The following is an 18,649-nucleotide window of genomic DNA, read 5'->3' on the forward strand; positions in this document are numbered from 1 at the left end:
TGACTGACCATTCATGCAGCTTTTTCTGGTATGGGGTGACAAAATATAAACAGCATTACAAATGACTTCCAAGCAACAAATTCGAATTCCTGGCTTTTATACAATAATTGATTAAATCTGTATTTCATACCTTATGAGATAGGAAAATTCCGATTTGTTTTATATGCACAGGAATGTTGTGTGGCTTTCATGTTCTGAACAAAAAGATTTAACTGCTTCAATTTTTCCTTGCATTTGGATGAAAACATGAGCTCAGTCCTAGGAACAAAAACAGAAAAGTCTGTTAATTACACCATCAACAAAAGTTATTTTATAACAAATGGAGCATTATTTCAAACACAGTGAGACCTTTAATTAATGTGAGAGAGGGAGAAACACGTGGTTATTTGAAAACTATTTTTAAAAACACATTAAGAGGAAGCACAATGGGATGTGTTATGAATGTCATAAGACATATTTAATATTGGAAAATTTTTTCAGTTCTGAAAATAATCTCAAGTGATCACCTGGAAGTGAGAAACTTCAGTCACTGGGCAGTGGTTGCAGATCAATCAAATACTTTCTTCATAATTCTTTGCACCTCATGAATGCATTATCATGATTGGTATAATGAATGGAAACCACCATCTGCATCACTATTTTCTGTAATATAGATGGTCCGTTCTTATGGGATGTGCAGATCAGCCCCATATAAAAGTTGGAAAAGAAAAAGTAAGAGGAGGCAATATAAATATTATGTGAGTGTAACGCTATAAAACTAGTGATAATGTTACAACAAATACCATCGAATCATGGAGTCTCTCATATCCAGGGCTGTAAGCTTTAGATTGTCAGTAATGACAATATTTTACAGAAAACTATTTAAAAAGTATAGAGGATACAATAAATGAACCAAACAGGTGTCGTGACAGAGCGAGAAATTGTGAAAACAGTACGGAATTCTGTAAATTATGGTGATACATTAAGGAATGCTGTGTTCATTTGTCTAATGACTACTGAACTCTCTCTTTTCATAGCCCTGTCTGTGAAGCCCAAGGAAGTTCAATTAGGGGAAAAAATCGTGTAGCCACCAATTTTTGCACAGTGCCAAGATGGAGTGTCCTGATCAATATGCTAAAAATCCTGAGTGTTAGGGTGTGTGCCTTGGGATGGGGCAGTGATGTTTAAAGGCCACATTTTACGATTTATTTTGAGTAACTAAAAAGATTGAGTTTCGACTGAAAATGTTTCCCCTACAGAATCAAACTACATGAAATTTGCTAAAAATGTTCTTTTTGCATCTATGACCAATAGCTTCCGCATTTCAGGGAATAGAAAAAAAAGATTATTAACAATGTTGCTATAACTATACGAAATTAATTATCTTTAAATGGAGGGTTTAAAAACAAATTTGTGTACCACATGTAAGTGTAGTACAGCCATATTACAGGATAAATCATGTTCTGGGAGCGCAACAGGATGATGGCGAGGTATTGGGAGTAGAAGCAAAGGACAGATAGATAGCCAGATTATGTTCATGCTCTTCCTTCTTTCACAGGTCTGCAAACTGAAGGGAAAAGTGGTGATTCCCCATTCTATCTACCCCACTATGTCACAAGAAGCCACCAAAGGTTGTCTCACAAAGTTATTAGATCTGTCCACAGTGTGAAGAGCGCAGTACCACAGTGTGCAGACATGTCTGGAGCCCATTTATATTCCACAGAATGCGTCAAGACTTAATGAAAAGATTATATCAGTTACTAATGACATTAACACAAGAAACACATACAGACAGTCTCTGTGAAAATCTTTCCAGACTGTTCTATGCTGCCAGAGGTGAAATTGATTGTGTCGTCCTGTATGGAAGCTGTAGCCTTCTTGTGGGAAGTGGAAATTCCACCAGCATGAGTGCTGCTTGCTTTTCAATTTACACAGACTACCTCCCCAGCATTTATTGTCCAGTTCTCTTGTGTGTGTTGACAAAATAACTTCACTGAGCTCATGTTTGTACAGTGGAGTTATTTTCAGTTTATCAAGGAAGTACTTTGCTATAGTTGTTAGGTGAGATACTATGTAAAAAAATCTTAACAATGCAGCTGTGAGTGTCTCCCACACTGAAGAGCCTGTCTGAACTGTAACACTCTGTCAATACGTATGTGACAATGTCAATTTCTTTGTCTTTTCTAAGCCTTTCTGGAATATTTTTTCATGGTATGAGGGATTTTAAAATGCACCTCTCTAGCTTTTGCTTGCCAAAATTTAAAGAGACTGAGTCTTAAATTTCATTTGTCTACAACAGAGACTGGTAACCTGTTATAAAACTTCAGATGTTCCAGCATAAGAGAAGCAGTGCATTACAGCAGATTACTGTTCTAGATGGAACATGATCAGTCCCATTCCATCAGATTTATTCACACCCATCTTGAAAGACACACCATGGATGTATGTGGTAAGTGGGTCCACTCAGTGCAGCCCATTTCAGAACTGCAGTAAGTTCCACTAATTCCTGAATATGAAAGATTTATGCATCCTAACACTAACACAGTTAATAGTGAGAGACCTGCAGTACCTATCTGATAATTCATTAATTCACCAAGTGACAGCAACTTCATTACACAGCTTTACAACATGCTTTCAACAGTAGACAGCAACAAAGTGACACATTTACCAATCCCTTTCCCACCAACACTATCACATTTATAAACCAAGTACTTCTCAGCCCTGCTTTGAGGCTTGTATTTTACACAATAGCTCACATAATACAAGCAGTGAGTATTGAATTAATAATCTGAAAATAACAACACTATATAGGGTGTCTTTTTCCACCATTTACAAACTCCATGAATTGATTGATGAGAGGATATAAAAGAGAAAATATCTTATGTCCAGAAATGCATGATTTCCATGCTAGAGACCATTTATTAAATCATACATTGTTTCATAGATTGTGGTCTAATATGTACTGTACCATCCAACCACAGTTACTGTATGCATGGTTTCCTACATCATGCCATAGGATCCTCTCCTGCCATAGTAATTGGTAATGTCTCCGATTCACTTCTCTTATCCACTCACCTTGTAGTGGATGTGATACAGCATTGTACACAATCATTCGATATTCATATTGAGAGCTTGCAAACGTCTTTCCTTACAGAAAGGCGAATGGCGGGGTTGTATCAGGAGACCTATCCCCACCAATAACAATCACAGCATTCAATGTTTCCAACAGTGTTTCACTGTCTAAGACAGGGTTGCTTCAGGAAGCAGGAAATAATGAAGGACGTACCCTAAATACGCAGACACCAGACTTAAAGGAAAATGTAGTTAACACTGTGGAAGGCCATTGCTGTGTTAGTTCCAGACAGTCGGCCTGCCAGTACAGTGTAACCCAGATGACTGTGTGGAACATTCTCTATGACAATTGTTGCTACCATTAACTCTTAGGACAACAAGGCTTGCTTGCTAGTGACAGATTTTCCACATCAGGAGCAGTTCCGTCTCTAGTCCCTTCACCAGACAACCACAATTCTAAGATTTGTCATCCATCCTATTCACAGATGAGGTCACCTTTATGTGCAGTGGTATCTTCAACTTTCGTAATGGTCATCTATGGGACAGTATGCAGAGCCCCCGTGGTATGGTGACAATGAATCATCATGATCAGTGGAACAAAGGATTATGTGGCTGTATATGATGGTGTTCCAGCCCACTTCACTGTTGATGCCTGGACCCATCTCAGTTGTCTCCACTGGTCGATGTATATGATTGGGGGGGGGGGGGGGGGGAGGGGCAGTTGCATGAACTGCTCATTCACCAGATCTCAACCCATACAATTTCTGGTTATCTCAAAAGTATTGTACACACAGAGTCCATTCCAGATGTGGAGACATTGCAGCAACGCATTCATGCTGCCTTTGACACTGTTTAGGTGCAGCTTGCCAAAATGTGAGACAGAACATGCTGCAGCACATATTCACATGCAGTGAGCCACATGGAAACTATTTCAGTACTTATTGCAACTGTGGCGGCTTGGTAGAGCACATACTAGGCCACAGTCTCTGTAACAATGTAGATTAAATAAGTGGTCTCTAGCATGGAAACCATGCATTCTGGACATAAGTTCATTAGACCTTCCATGTTCTGTATCGTCTTATCAATCAATCCCTAGTGTTTGCACACAGTGGAATAAATCACCATGTATAAATGCCAGCCCACATCTCGTGGTCGTGTGGTAGCGTTCTCGCTTCCCACGCCTGGGTTCCCGGGTTCGATTCCCGGCGGGGTCAGGGATTTTCTCTGCCTCGTGATGGCTGGGTGTTGTGTGATAACCTTAGGTTAGTTAGGTTTACGTAGTTCTAAGTTCTAGGGGACTGATGACCATAGCTGTTAAGTCCCATAGTGCTCAGAGCCATTTGAATCATATAAATGCCAGCTGAGTGAGGTTATTTTGTCTACTTACAGAAGAGGACTGCACAGGAAACGCTTGGGAGGTATAGACTGTATGTAAACTGAAAATCGAGTGACAGTTGTAGTGGGGGAAGTTGTTTACCCTGGAAGAACATTTTAGTTGCTTTACTGGATGACACAGACAATTTCGCCCTCTACCAGTGTAGAACAGTATAGACATTCACACAGATTTTGTCCATATGTTACTTTTATTAACATTATTAATGAAGTGTTAACACATGTGGAAAAGAGACGAAACACCTTCACGCTTCTCCTCCCCCTCCATCCCCCTCCCCCTCCCCCTCTCCCCCTCCCCTATGCCCATGCCATGGGCATAACTTCACAGTGTGTCCTGCTTTTAATTTTTGTAACAGTGCTGTTATGAAAGTGGGAAATTTCCTGCTCACTATTTTGCAGACTTATGAAGGAGCAAAGTGTATGAACGCAATCCTGCAACTTACTTTCCATTGTGCTTCCACTCAACACATCCACTCAACATATCCACACACCCCTGGTATATAATTTGTCTGTTAATACTAGCGTATTGCACTTACATGTGGTACAAACATTTAATATTTGATTTTAACCCTTTCCATTTAAGAAACAGTAAATATATACCGTTAAAACTATCTTTTAATACTTGCTTTTTCCCATCCTCTGCCATAGTATCAATATAAACCCATCCAGGTGATAACAGCGTCACCTGGCAAGGAATGGCTGCTTGTCACACATGCATTGTATGTGTAGTATCAGTGAGCATCCTCTCTGTGTAGAAGGGGGAAGGTGTGTGATCTGAGTTTGACTAAGAGCAGATTGTGATAGCCCAGAGGCTCAGCACGAGCGTTTCGGAAACTTTATGACTTGTCAGATGTTTGATGAGCGCTGCAGTACAACCAAGGTGAAACAAAATCCAGACATCATGGAGCTGGGTGGCCTCCCCTCATTACAGATGTCAGATGTCATAAGCTGGGCAGACTGGTAAGAGGATGGGCAGCAAACTGTGGCAGAACTAACATCAGACTTAAATGCTGGGCAGAGAAAAGTGTCTGAACACACAGTGCACAGAACACTGCTGAACGGCCTCTGCTATTACCCTTGAACATGCCAATGTTAACATCACATCATCAGCAACTACGACTGAAATGGGCATGTGACCATTGGCACTGAACGTTGGCACAGTGGCAGTGTGTTGCATGGTCTGCTGAACCCCCATACCTTCATCATGCCAGTGGGAGGGTGCAGATCTGTTGTCTTCCATGGCAGCAGTTCCTTGTCTTGAAATCTGTACAATGGGACAGACACAAACTGGTGGTGGCTCCATTATGATCTGGGGATCATTAATGTGGCCATCCATGGATCCAATGGAACTTCGGCAGGGCACAGTGATGGCCAAGGGGTATCATACCCTAATAGCAGACCACATACGTTACTTCATAAGTTATGTTTCGTGACAGCACTGGCATTCTTCAACAAGATAATGCAACATGTTACAAGGCCAGGAGTGTGATGGAGTGGTATGGAGTGGTTAGAGGAACACAGTGGTGAGTTCCAGTTGATGTGCTGGCTTCCTCTCCCCCAACTCGCAAGATCTGAACCCAATTGAATACATCTGGGATGGAATTGAACATAGCTTCAGACCTCATTGATCCCCCCTCCCCAAGAAAACCTCCCTTCAAAGACCTACCAAAGCTCATCGCTTCCACGCCATGATGCCTTGCTGCTGTTATACATGCCGAAAGTGGACATACTGTCTATTAGTTATATATCTTTTAGTTGTATATCTTTTAGTTGTATATCTTTAAGTTGTGTGCCTCTAAGTTGTGTGCCTCTAAGTTGTGTGCCTCTAAGTTGTGTGCCTCTAAGTTGTGTGCCTCTAAGTTGTGTGCCTCTAAGTTGTGTGCCTCTAAGTTGTGTGCCTCTAAGTTGTGTGCCTCTAAGTTGTGTGCCTCTAAGTTGTGTGCCTCTAAGTTGTGTGCCTCTAAGTTGTGTGCCTCTAAGTTGTGTGCCTCTAAGTTGTGTGCCTCTAAGTTGTGTGCCTCTAAGTTGTGTGCCTCTAAGTTGTGTGCCTCTAAGTTGTGTGCCTCTAAGTTGTGTGCCTCTAAGTTGTGTGCCTCTAAGTTGTGTGCCTCTAAGTTGTGTGCCTCTAAGTTGTGTGCCTCTAAGTTGTGTGCCTCTAAGTTGTGTGCCTCTAAGTTGTGTGCCTCTAAGTTGTGTGCCTCTAAGTTGTGTGCCTCTAAGTTGTGTGCCTCTAAGTTGTGTGCCTCTAAGTTGTGTGCCTCTAAGTTGTGTGCCTCTAAGTTGTGTGCCTCTAAGTTGTGTGCCTCTAAGTTGTGTGCCTCTAAGTTGTGTGCCTCTAAGTTGTGTGCCTCTAAGTTGTGTGCCTCTAAGTTGTGTGCCTCTAAGTTGTGTGCCTCTAAGTTGTGTGCCTCTAAGTTGTGTGCCTCTAAGTTGTGTGCCTCTAAGTTGTGTGCCTCTAAGTTGTGTGCCTCTAAGTTGTGTGCCTCTAAGTTGTGTGCCTCTAAGTTGTGTGCCTCTAAGTTGTGTGCCTCTAAGTTGTGTGCCTCTAAGTTGTGTGCCTCTAAGTTGTGTGCCTCTAAGTTGTGTGCCTCTAAGTTGTGTGCCTCTAAGTTGTGTGCCTCTAAGTTGTGTGCCTCTAAGTTGTGTGCCTCTAAGTTGTGTGCCTCTAAGTTGTGTGCCTCTAAGTTGTGTGCCTCTAAGTTGTGTGCCTCTAAGTTGTGTGCCTCTAAGTTGTGTGCCTCTAAGTTGTGTGCCTCTAAGTTGTGTGCCTCTAAGTTGTGTGCCTCTAAGTTGTGTGCCTCTAAGTTGTGTGCCTCTAAGTTGTGTGCCTCTAAGTTGTGTGCCTCTAAGTTGTGTGCCTCTAAGTTGTGTGCCTCTAAGTTGTGTGCCTCTAAGTTGTGTGCCTCTAAGTTGTGTGCCTCTAAGTTGTGTGCCTCTAAGTTGTGTGCCTCTAAGTTGTGTGCCTCTAAGTTGTGTGCCTCTAAGTTGTGTGCCTCTAAGTTGTGTGCCTCTAAGTTGTGTGCCTCTAAGTTGTGTGCCTCTAAGTTGTGTGCCTCTAAGTTGTGTGCCTCTAAGTTGTGTGCCTCTAAGTTGTGTGCCTCTAAGTTGTGTGCCTCTAAGTTGTGTGCCTCTAAGTTGTGTGCCTCTAAGTTGTGTGCCTCTAAGTTGTGTGCCTCTAAGTTGTGTGCCTCGAAGTTGTGTGCCTCGAAGTTGTGTGGCTTTGTGTTTTTAGTAATAGTATCTAGCTTTGTAAAACAAGAACAGCTAGAATCATTACTGGCTAGCTGGAGGTGGAAAACAGAAAAAAAGATAACTGAATCATCTGAGACGTGTATTACAAAAGACTGATCAAAATTAATTGAACTGATATGACTGGGTGAAACTGGAAGGAGGTTCTCCATAAAATTACCAAAAAAAGGCACTTGCAGAAAACACTGATGGGAAGGGACATTGTAATAGGATGTGTATATGATAACAGAGAATAACTTTCGAGGTACTAGTCGGAGCTGTAGAGGGCAAAAACTGTAGAGAATACACATTGGAATATACCCAAGAAGTAGTTCAAGAAGGTGGATATCATTGTTACTATGAGATGAAGAGATTGGCACAGGACCACAAGTCATAACAGGCCACATCAAACCAGTCAGAAGTATCCTCCCCTCCCATGGCCAAAGAATACCAATTTTAATGTTATATATGTCAAATAGGCACTGTAAATGGCGTGTAATTCTGTGAATTTTGTGTGGTGCATAGTGGATCCAAATGAAGTAGCACAAAGGAGGGTGCTCAGAACTGGTAGATTATGTGTTTTTTGAGAACTACTGGGTGATCAAAAAGTCAATATAAATTTGAAAACTTAATAAACTATGGAATAATGTAGATAGAGGTAAAAAGTGACACACATGCTTGGAATGACATGGGGTTTTATTAGAACAAAAAGAAACAAAGTATTGCTAGACACTTGAAACACCTCCTGCGCGCGTCGTTTGGTGATGATCGTGTGCTCAGCCGCCACTTTCATCATGTTTGGCCTCCCAGGTCCCCAGACCTCAGTCCATGCAGTTATTGGCTTTGGGGTTACCTGAAGTCACAAGTGAATCGTGATCGACCGACATCTCTTGGGATGCTGAAAGACATCATCTGACGCCAATGCCTCACCATAACTCTGGACATGCTTTACAATGCTGTTCACAACATTATTCCTCGAATACAGCTGCTGTTGAGGAATGATGGTGAACATATTGCGCATTTCCTATAAAGATCATCTTTGCTTTGTCTTACTTTGTTATGTCTTACTTTGTTATGCTAATTATCGCTATTCTGATCAGATGAAGCACCATCTTTCGGACATTTTTGAGCGTTTGTATTTTTTTGGTTCTAATAAAACTCCATGTCATTCCAAGCATGTGTGTCATTTTGTACCTCTCTATCTACTTTATTCCGTGATTTATGCAGTCTCCAAATTTATACTGACCTTTTGATCACCCGTTATATGCTATACATCAATCTGCACAGGACTTTGTAAGAACACTGTGACATAATGTTTATTCCAGTATCGAACAACATGACTGTAATGTCTAAATGAGATTTTTGAGCTCAAACATATGCTTCCTGACACCTGTTTAAACAACTATTGCATTCAGAAGCACCTGAACTACAAAACTGTTTTTGCAACCGTCAGATGTTTCTACAATATTGCCTCTGTGTTGTGGGTAACTGTTGAAAAATAGTTGTATTGGTATCACAAATACTCAGACACATGCTATAAAGTGGCATGCACAGTTTAACTGCAGAAGCAATTGGATGTTAGTGGGTAGCAATGTGACCTTTTAATCACATTTATGATGGCATGTTGAAAAGTAATGTCTACAAATTTATGTGAAAACGTATACAGATTTTTGGATAAAATTACATAAACATTCTAGATGTTTATTCTTCATCTCTACATATTTATGTTGCAACAAAGCCACATTGGCAATGAAAACATTTCTCCCAGTGAGTGACAAGTTCATTGATACTGTCACTGTAGGCTGTTCAACTCTGTTGATGGAGCCACAGCCTCACCTCCACTTGCACCACTTCATCACTATAAGACTGAATTCCTCAAAGATGTCTTTAAGTGTTGGCCTATGCAGCCGTCCACTTTGAGCTGAGGTTAGCGGCTCCGTCTGTTTCATTATGAGTGTGAACAACTGAATGTTTGGACATTACTGACGTTGATATAGTGAAAACAATGCACTGCATTCGTTCTTCTGTGGATTCAATTGAAGTCCCATTTTGACATTCACAAACTTGACTAGAACACAATATTTCTCATGCAATGACATAGTTCCATTACACACTGCAGTGTTACACACTACAATTCAAAGTTGCGTAATAGTAGTGTTGCAAGTTGTCAGTGAAATGGGAATTCGACCATGTAATGTGCATGATAAGTAATACCTCAATTGATATTGAGAACAGAATAAAAATATTCGGCAGCATTACTTTTCAATGAGCCTCCATATTACGAGACAATGGGAGAAGTGCAAGGAATTTAACTAACACATTTATTCAGTGTTTATAGATTTTTCCATCACAGGGCAATGGTCGCAGACAGAGGTTACACAACAAAGTGAGGGAGTGTAGAAATCCAGAAAAGGTAGAGGGTGTACTGAGGAGACAGACGGGGACAAGAGCAAAGGTACAGATATGAGAGAGATGATGACCTGTACATTTAAAATGCGTACTGATTTGGGACAAGAATCTACTTGCCACCATGAATGCTCAACATAATATTTGACAGATTACTGGAAATAGCAAGGATCCCAACTTGATAGGGCACATGAAATAACAGTGAGGTTTGTAGTCCAAAACGCTAAGAAGCCAGATGTGTTGACTCTTCCCTCAGGAGTGGTGCAAAGTGACCCAGTGCATACTGGGAATTTGATTTACAACCCTAGAGAAGTTTTGATGTGTGGGCACAAACTTACAGCTGGATATTAAATGAGGCAGCATTAGTACATTCAAAAATCTGAAACTATGAAAATGATTGTTACTTAATGTAGTGTGTCCAGCAATACTAAAATTTAGGCTTATATTAGTTACAGCCCCAGGGTTGGTTTATAAACAGAGATCTTAAGTATTGTAAACACAACTGAGAGAAAATCTCATCTCTATCGTCTTTGGTCCATTCTGAGACTCTGATGTCTGGACAGAAAGAAAAAGCAAAGTGTTGGAAATGACGTTGTTGCAACAGTGTCATATGCCAGAAAATATTCAAACCAGAGCTGTGAGCATGAGAATGTGTTAACATTACAAATGCAAAGAGGATGAAATAGACAGGGGATATAATTAAATATTAAGGAAAAGTCGTTCAGTGGATGCAGGAAACAACACTGTAACTGCAGGCAAACGATAGTGAGTAGAACAGGAAACGTGCTGACTGTCCTAGCTCAGTAGTTCTGCCGTGAGATGTCAGTTGGTCTGCTTGTGACCCACAGAATTATGTGTTACAATGGAAAAATCAGCAGACTGACTTATATTGTGGATCTTAGATACTATATGGAATACAGGGGTTTTTTTCAAATATGTTTTCTGCTCCAAAACCCTGTATTAGTGCTTTTGTTGCAAATATCCAGCTAACATCTGTGTTTGTCTTACGTACAATGTCAACGAAAATTCACATTTATGTTCATTTTCTGCAAGAGACAATGAAAGTTTTACAGGAATGTACTGGCAAGCAAATTGTAACTTGTCCGAGCAGAAGTAGTCTTGCTGATGGGTGACGATTTTCAACTCGGAGATGTAGAGATACCGAAATGATGCAGCTGTTGGGAGAGAAATGCAACCTCTTTTCCATAAGTATTTAGGTATTTCGAAGGTACTATTAGTGGTTACTCTTGGCGCCAGTGTGTTCTTTCAGAACAAAAGCTTTTACTGTATAGTTAGAATGCCTCCCCATTTCATTAACTTTTTGTGAGCCTGTGCGTTTTGTGCAAAGCATCACCAAGAAAATATAAGTGTGTCCAGTAAGTTATTTATCTATCTAATGAATAATCCTGTTGATTCTGGAGAACTATCTGGTCGATAATTGTAGTTAACGATGCCATCGTTAAAAAGTACATCACTTTTATCATATCAACCACTTTTTATTCAATTTATGACACGAATAGCGTACGAAAATGCCCATATTCTTCCGGTCTTGTCAACTGCGTTTGATGTTGAGCAAGGAACTTCAGTTTTTATGCCAGTAATTCCTAGACACTGCTAGACCTCTTTATTCAGTTGTGTACTGCGCCATAAGAAGTGAATGCAACAAGTGTCATTCTGGCTTGCTCTAGCTGGATAATTACTTGAATCAATATATGCTAGACATCACTGGGAGTGGCATTGTGACTCGAGTATACTAAAATAGGGTGAATACGATTATGCATCAGAGCAACAGATAGGAACACCAGAGCAATGATAGGCAAAGTTATTACTACAATTGTCTGAAGTATATATCCATAAATTGACGAAACAAACTTTCAGCAAAGTGTTATTGAAATGTAGCTTTCCTTGTGCTTTACTTCATCAAAAATCAGCATGTCTTTTTCATTTTTTCGTTTCCGAAAATAATTCTTAATTGTTCTCTTGGTTAATTTCACATGAGCAGTTGAGATTATTTACTTTTGGAGATGTTTCAGAAGGTTGTTGCAACAATGTGTGCCTCAAACTATGTCTATATCCTTTGAGCTTCTAATTTTCAAGGGCATGCTATCCAGAGTAAATTCATTGTCACATCACATAGTGCATTCTCTTGCTGTTTTTAAATTGGCATTTCTTTAACATAGTGGCAAATATGATTTTCTGTTTTTACTGAGCGTACAGTGATGTAGGACATTCTACTGAGCCATCTTATGGTTTTCATCTGAGACTTGCTTCTGGAAGAGATTGATTTTGGCATTTGCTGTCCTTAATTTATCACGTAATCGGACAATTTCCAGTTCCTGGCACATCAACATTGTTTTCATGTGATTACTACTCCGTTCAGTACTGATCTGCACCCTACATTTTCCTTTAGCAGAAGAAGCACTGGCAGACATTGAAACTGCAGCTTGTTTACTGTCTTCCTTCCACAGGTTCCCTTTAGCGAGTGCTTGACGGACGATTTTCTTTTGTGTAATATTTTCGACAAATATTTCAGTAAACTGGGAAATACATGAGGAACCATTGAGTCGCTCTGGTTTTAAAAGACTGCCCTTGTCTAACAATTTCAACTTATTTACTGACGATAAACATTTGTTGTTCCTCACTGAAATGTGAATCGCACACAAAACAACTCGTAGTCAGATTGTCTTTCCCAGGAATTTCTGTCTACCATTTTGAAAATTTTTGGAGAACTGCAAAAATTTACCTTTACTTTCTCTTCAGCCACATCGGTTCACTGGATCGAAAAACGTGGACATGTTTTGTTGGTTTTCTTCTATAAATACCAGTTACTATAACTCTCAACACCTCTTATTATCACAGCCCCGGCCGCGGTGGTCTAGTGGTTCTTCAGGAACCGCACGACTGCTACGGTCGCAGGTTCGAATCCTGCCTCAGGCATGGATGTGTGTGATGTCCTTAGGTTAGTTAGGTTTAAGTAGTTCCAAGTTCTAGGTGACTGATGATCACAGATGTTAAGTCCCATAGTGCTCAGAGCCATTTTCATAATCACAGCTTTCAACTCTTAACCATTCACTCACAAGTCCGTAAACAAACTCTCAAAATAAGTTGAGGCAGAAGCAACAAATACCATCCGATTACATGTCAGCTTGAGTCTCAAGTGACAGTGCTACTTGTAGTTCTTGAGTATATGAAGATGGTACCTGTTCTTTCAGACATGTCCGAAAGGGCTAACTGGCCATGTGACCATCTTCTTCTATGTGGATGCACAAACAGTGCTCGAACTCTTACGGGATTTGGCAAAAAGCCGCGAGTAATGAGTTAGTGGGTAGGGGCACTATGAATATAATGTGGGACAATAGGTTGGGAATGTGGGTCTCGTGGTAGGCATGCCAGAGATAAGTCCCTGCAGTCACACTATCATCTGTGTCCTTGGTGGCACAGATGGATAGAGCATCTGCCACGTATGCAGGAGATCCTAGGTTCAAGTCCTGATTGGGGCACATGTTTTCAGCTGTCCCCTTTGACTTACATCAATGCCTGTATGGAGCTAGGGGTATTCATTTCATTGTAGTTCTTGGGCTCGCCGCCTTTCCAATCCTATGTTAATGCACAGGGAGTAACCACACCCTCCTTCTTCTTGCTACGGGCAAACTGTCAGATTACCAAAGGAAGGATAGGGCTCAGTAAGCACCGTGAAATACGCTATGTAATGACTGATTATGTGTACAATTAGTGCAGTATGGTACAGTGTGAAATTATGGAGATGCATGTTGGCAGAATAGCTGCTCATTAAAACATATTTTTTAAAATTTTTTGTGTATATGTGATACAAATCTCTGAAAACTTGTATCATATTTATAAAAAAAAGAAATATTGAGAGCCATGTCATAAGTACAGAAGGGTGTAAGCATTTTTAACTGAGTTTTTTCTTCCTTTCAGTGTCTTGAAGATAACTTGGGAATCTCTTATCCAAATGATTTTATCATGGAGGATCCTGAACTAAATTTGGAGGTATGTAAAACTTAGAATACTGTAAGCATTTGCATCTCTGATTTATTGCATGTAGGGTGATAAAAAATGTATTTGTATAATTGCTTAATGTAAGGAATGCATTACTGTGAGACAGGCACAGATTATGAGTTTTCTTGAGCTAAGTGCAATTAATAAATTTACAGTACTGTTGTGCTGTTCCACTTATTGTGGATTAGCAGCCGTTATTTGATTATTGTTCTGAATAGAATCTGAACAGAATTTGTAACAATGTGTTTAACCATATTTTCAGTGACCCTTCTGAATGTTAAATATTTTGTATAAGTTTAAACCATGAGAATGCAGATCATTTGAAAAACATTCTTCCTTTCAGTAACTTATGATTCATGCATTGCAGAAGAGTACATTGCACACGATTCATCTTTTCAGTGAATGATTGATATTTGTCAGTTTGAACCAAAAATTTTCAAAGGTGCCAAAGGTATGAAGTGAAGTGAAGTGTGATACTATTTGTATGTGATAGATCAGCCTTGCTACATTGTTCTTAGAATAGTTGCAGTATGGCTACCTCAGTGGTACATGCTGATTTACTTATAGATTTGTCAGTCACAGAAAAACTCTAGGACCTATGCAGATAAATTCGTGTATTACCTCACCGTAGAAGTCATAGCAGGTCCGAATAAATTATCTACAGCTTTGATAAGGTCTGCTTGTATGAAGCATAAAATTTAATCCAGTAAAATAAAATGTTGTGGTATTAATTTTGTCCACTTTGTGTAAGAGAAAGTAGATGGTTAGATTCATAAACTTCTCACAGGAATAAGACATAACTAATATTGGGAAATATAAGGTAGAGTACTGAAATACCTAATCAGAAGACTTACTATGCAAGACACTGTACAGTGCATGGCGGTGGGTATGTTCCACCACTGTTAGTCATTTCCTTCCCTTTCCTGCTTACAAGCAGAACAAGGAAACAGCAACTGTCCCGTTGCCTCCATACAAGCCCTAATTTCTCTTGCCTTTGTCGTGTCTGTAAAGGACCCTCGGGCACATTGGTGTCTGGTGATTGTGCAAGCATACCAGTCAAGGAAACAAATTATCATGCTATGGAGAGTGCATATGGTATATAAAAAAAGAGTGAATCTGGCATAACTGGTTCCTGCATCACATTTTCTCTTCCCAAATTAAGCATTTGTTTGTTAGGCGTCATTCTGTTGTATATGCGTGGTGTAATAATAATTTTCTATGGGGCACAGGCATAGTAGTTTTTCCATATGGTATTCACTTTAGAGAATGTGTTCAATATTGAAATCAATTCATTTAGCAAATGTGTTCCTTTACTGTCATTGCTCTGGTATTTTCCCACATTACATCAGTTCACAATAAGAGGTAGATAGACACCTTGGACTATTAACTTAGTTGTTGGCATTGTGCTTCATAAAATCTTCCATTAGTAAACGTGCCTCTGCATCATTTCAATGTTCCTGCCTTCGTGTTATTGTGGGGAAAATTAATCTGGAATACATAAATTTTAATTCCATTTTGTCCACTATCTTTACAATCCGCAATGCACCAGGAAAAAGTAGTTGTCCATGTTTACAAGTTCACCATCCATGACTGTATACTACCCAACAGCAACCTTACATAATTGATCTCCTCCCATTGTTATGTCAAAACTCACAATTTATTATTACACATCTAAACTCTCTTCTAGAATATTACAATTACTAAATCCTATTAATAGTTTTCTGTTTCAGTATACACAAACAGATGATTTCAGAATTAACAAAAGATACTAGATGAAAAAACAGTAAACAGAAAAATAAAGCTCTGTTTATCTCTGACAGTTACGGAGGATACACAAAGTTTGATGCATTATAGGCAAATATTAGTGTACAAATCAGACACACAAACTTTCATTATGTTTCCTTTACAATATACACTGATCAACATTTACATCTGCAGTATGCTTCAAATGACAGTTCCCTAAATTTTCTCAAAAAGAACGTCATCTGCCCTCCAAGGATTCCTGTTTGAGTACCTGAACTATATCCATAACATATGTGTGCTAATGAAAGCTAATAGTAGCAAATCTAGAAGCATGCCACTGAATTGCTTCAATGTCTGACTGGTGGGATGTCCCATTCTCAAGCATGTGTATGTTCCAACAAAAAATTTTTTGGAAAACAGGAGTTCAAATGAGAATATATGAAAATGGTGAGATAAAGCTGGGAAAATGAGATCAAAATCACAACCACTCAGTTTAAACCTGCGAAGAAGCTACAAGAATCGAATTTTCTGAACTCCGCTTTATGTGAGTTTCAGATAGACCATGTTGTTATAACCAGTAAGGATCCAAAAATTCTCAGTGTAAGAACAAGAGAGGAATTTTTTTAGTCATTTCAACGTCCTTTGCATATAAAGATTAGATTTCAACCTGTCAGGAAAGAAACACACATAAATAAATCACTCACCATTAATCCATTTTTCAACAAATTATTCATTCATATGCCACAAATTGTAACAAACTTGCAGACATACTGAAAACCATTATGAGATTATGCTAACCACAAAGGAAGAGAGTGGAACATTGCCTATGATCAGGGTCTAGTAGATGCAGGGGAACAAGCATTTGAAACTTTAAATGGTAACAAACCCCAGAAAATGGCAGGAATTCTTAAAAGTATACAAAATAATGTTCAAGGCTATAAAAAAAAGTGTAAACTGGGTCACTTGAAACTAACATAAAAATAACAGTTTTTGTCTATTACTTTGTCAGTTCTCGACTGTGTGCCTCTGAAAGAACAATTAGTTTTGGAAGCAAAACAATTCTGATTAAAAATCGTCTGTTGAGGAACTGAAGGAAATCAGTACTTAGCAAAATAACGAGTCATGTGCAGAAGACAGAAACTCATAGTAGAAGTATGGAGATATGGATACTGAGCAACAGTAATCTCACACAAGCAACTGGCAGAATTATGTTAAATATTTGTAAAAGTGAAAAAATTACTGAAGAGTGGAAATGTGCATTAATTGATCCTCTTCATAAAAATGATATAAAACCAGTCTGAATAATTATAGAGAATTTCACTGCATCCAGTTATGTCAAATTCCTTAAAAAGCCCTGTGAAGGCAACTGGACGAACAAGTGGGCCTATTAATAGGAAAGTATAAGGCACGATTTTGCAAACGCAATTGTGTAGAGAACAGATATGGGAACCAAAGTCAATTTTGCAAAGATGATGATGTGTAAATACTGTGGCAAGTTATGCGAAGTGTCAGAAAGGCTTATGATTTGACAGAAAAAGACTTGATTCAGTATGTCAGAGGAATTCAAAATTGACAGGAAAACAGTGGCAGTTACCCAATAGACATAAATGGGTACAACACTAGACATTAAACTGACTGGAGAAATTTCAGAAGCATTTGAAATGCACAACAGTGTGCAGCCAGAGATCCACGATCCACTCCAACTTAAAATAAAAGACATATGGGAAGGAGACAAGGGAATCCAAATCGAAATTAAAAAAGAGCAGAGCATTAACTTGAGGTGAATGGCTTTTGTAGACACTCTCTATTCTAAGATACTGTATAGAAGCCAAACTTGTCCTGGAGAAGCTTCATAAAATGTCAAAGAAAACTAGTCTACAAATCATCTGTGAGAAAAATCAGTAATGAACAGGAAGCCTACAGATAATCTCTCCATCATAACTTGGTATGAGGAAGTATCACAAGGTACATACATTAAATATCCAGGAGAGATCATCCAATCACCAAGACATTTATTTATTTATCCTATTCTGACAAGGGCCATCAGGTCTCTTTTGCATTGGACCAGGGTTTCCCACATACATCATAGTTATCTAAGAAACAACAATTTTAATATGACAAATAGTATTGAAATGATATGAGTGTCTGAAGTGGCAGTGTAAGTAACACTGACTATGAACTAATAAAGTTAATAATGACAGTACTAGTAGTATTACAGCTGTTGCCACTAATGTGGTGGTGGTAACAGTAGTAATGACAACAATAATAGTGGCAGGTATAAAAAGGATTTATAAATGTACAAGATAGTTTTCTGCAATAGTGAGTTCCATGGAAAGCTAATTTAAGAAGCCTTCACCATATAAGAATTTTGAGAAAACAGGAAGATATGGGTGGAGTGTAATTATATGCTTCCATGTCAGTTCAAAGAGCAAGTTAAAAACAGCCAAACCTGGGTATTTCAGGACGTTTGTAGAGGACACACATTGGTGACTTTCTGTTAAGGGATGTGATCTCTATGAACATATTCCTCTTGTTTATCTTCATGATTGTTGGATGTGTGTAAGTACATTACGTGATAAATCAGAGCATGTGTATGCCCCTACTCCACCCAGTTGTCAGTTACATCTGTTGTGTCTTAAAAAGATGTAGTCTTCTCGATTTACAGAACTTGTGGACATAGTTGGTTGGAGCCACATCTCTGACGGAAGTATCAGATTTAGGTCCGTGTCTTGAAATATGTGACAGACTTTGTTATGATGAAGTGGCAGAGATCGAACATTTGCGTGTGCAGTATGAAGTTTAGTGCATT

The 18,649-nt window shown here is 39.2% G+C and overlaps 1 protein-coding gene across 10 annotated transcripts in view; it reads left to right on the forward strand.

The window, feature by feature from the left end:
• The window catches only part of LOC126426817 (zinc finger protein 665-like), a 555,446-nt gene that overhangs the window by 498,429 nt on the left and 38,368 nt on the right, over nt 1-18,649 (forward strand). For 4 of the 10 annotated variants that reach the window (XM_050088832.1, XM_050088829.1, XM_050088830.1 and 1 more), the window contains one exon: nt 14,017-14,088. The exons of the other annotated variants lie outside the window; for them this stretch is intronic. In XM_050088832.1, the coding sequence (XP_049944789.1) occupies nt 14,062-14,088 (27 nt within the window). In that variant the 5' untranslated portion in view covers nt 14,017-14,061. The remainder of the gene's footprint in view (nt 1-14,016; nt 14,089-18,649) is intronic. 10 annotated transcript variants of the gene reach the window in all.

This window comes from Schistocerca serialis, chromosome 11 (genome assembly GCF_023864345.2).
Source record: "Schistocerca serialis cubense isolate TAMUIC-IGC-003099 chromosome 11, iqSchSeri2.2, whole genome shotgun sequence".
Classification (NCBI taxonomy): Eukaryota; Metazoa; Arthropoda; class Insecta; order Orthoptera; family Acrididae; genus Schistocerca; species Schistocerca serialis.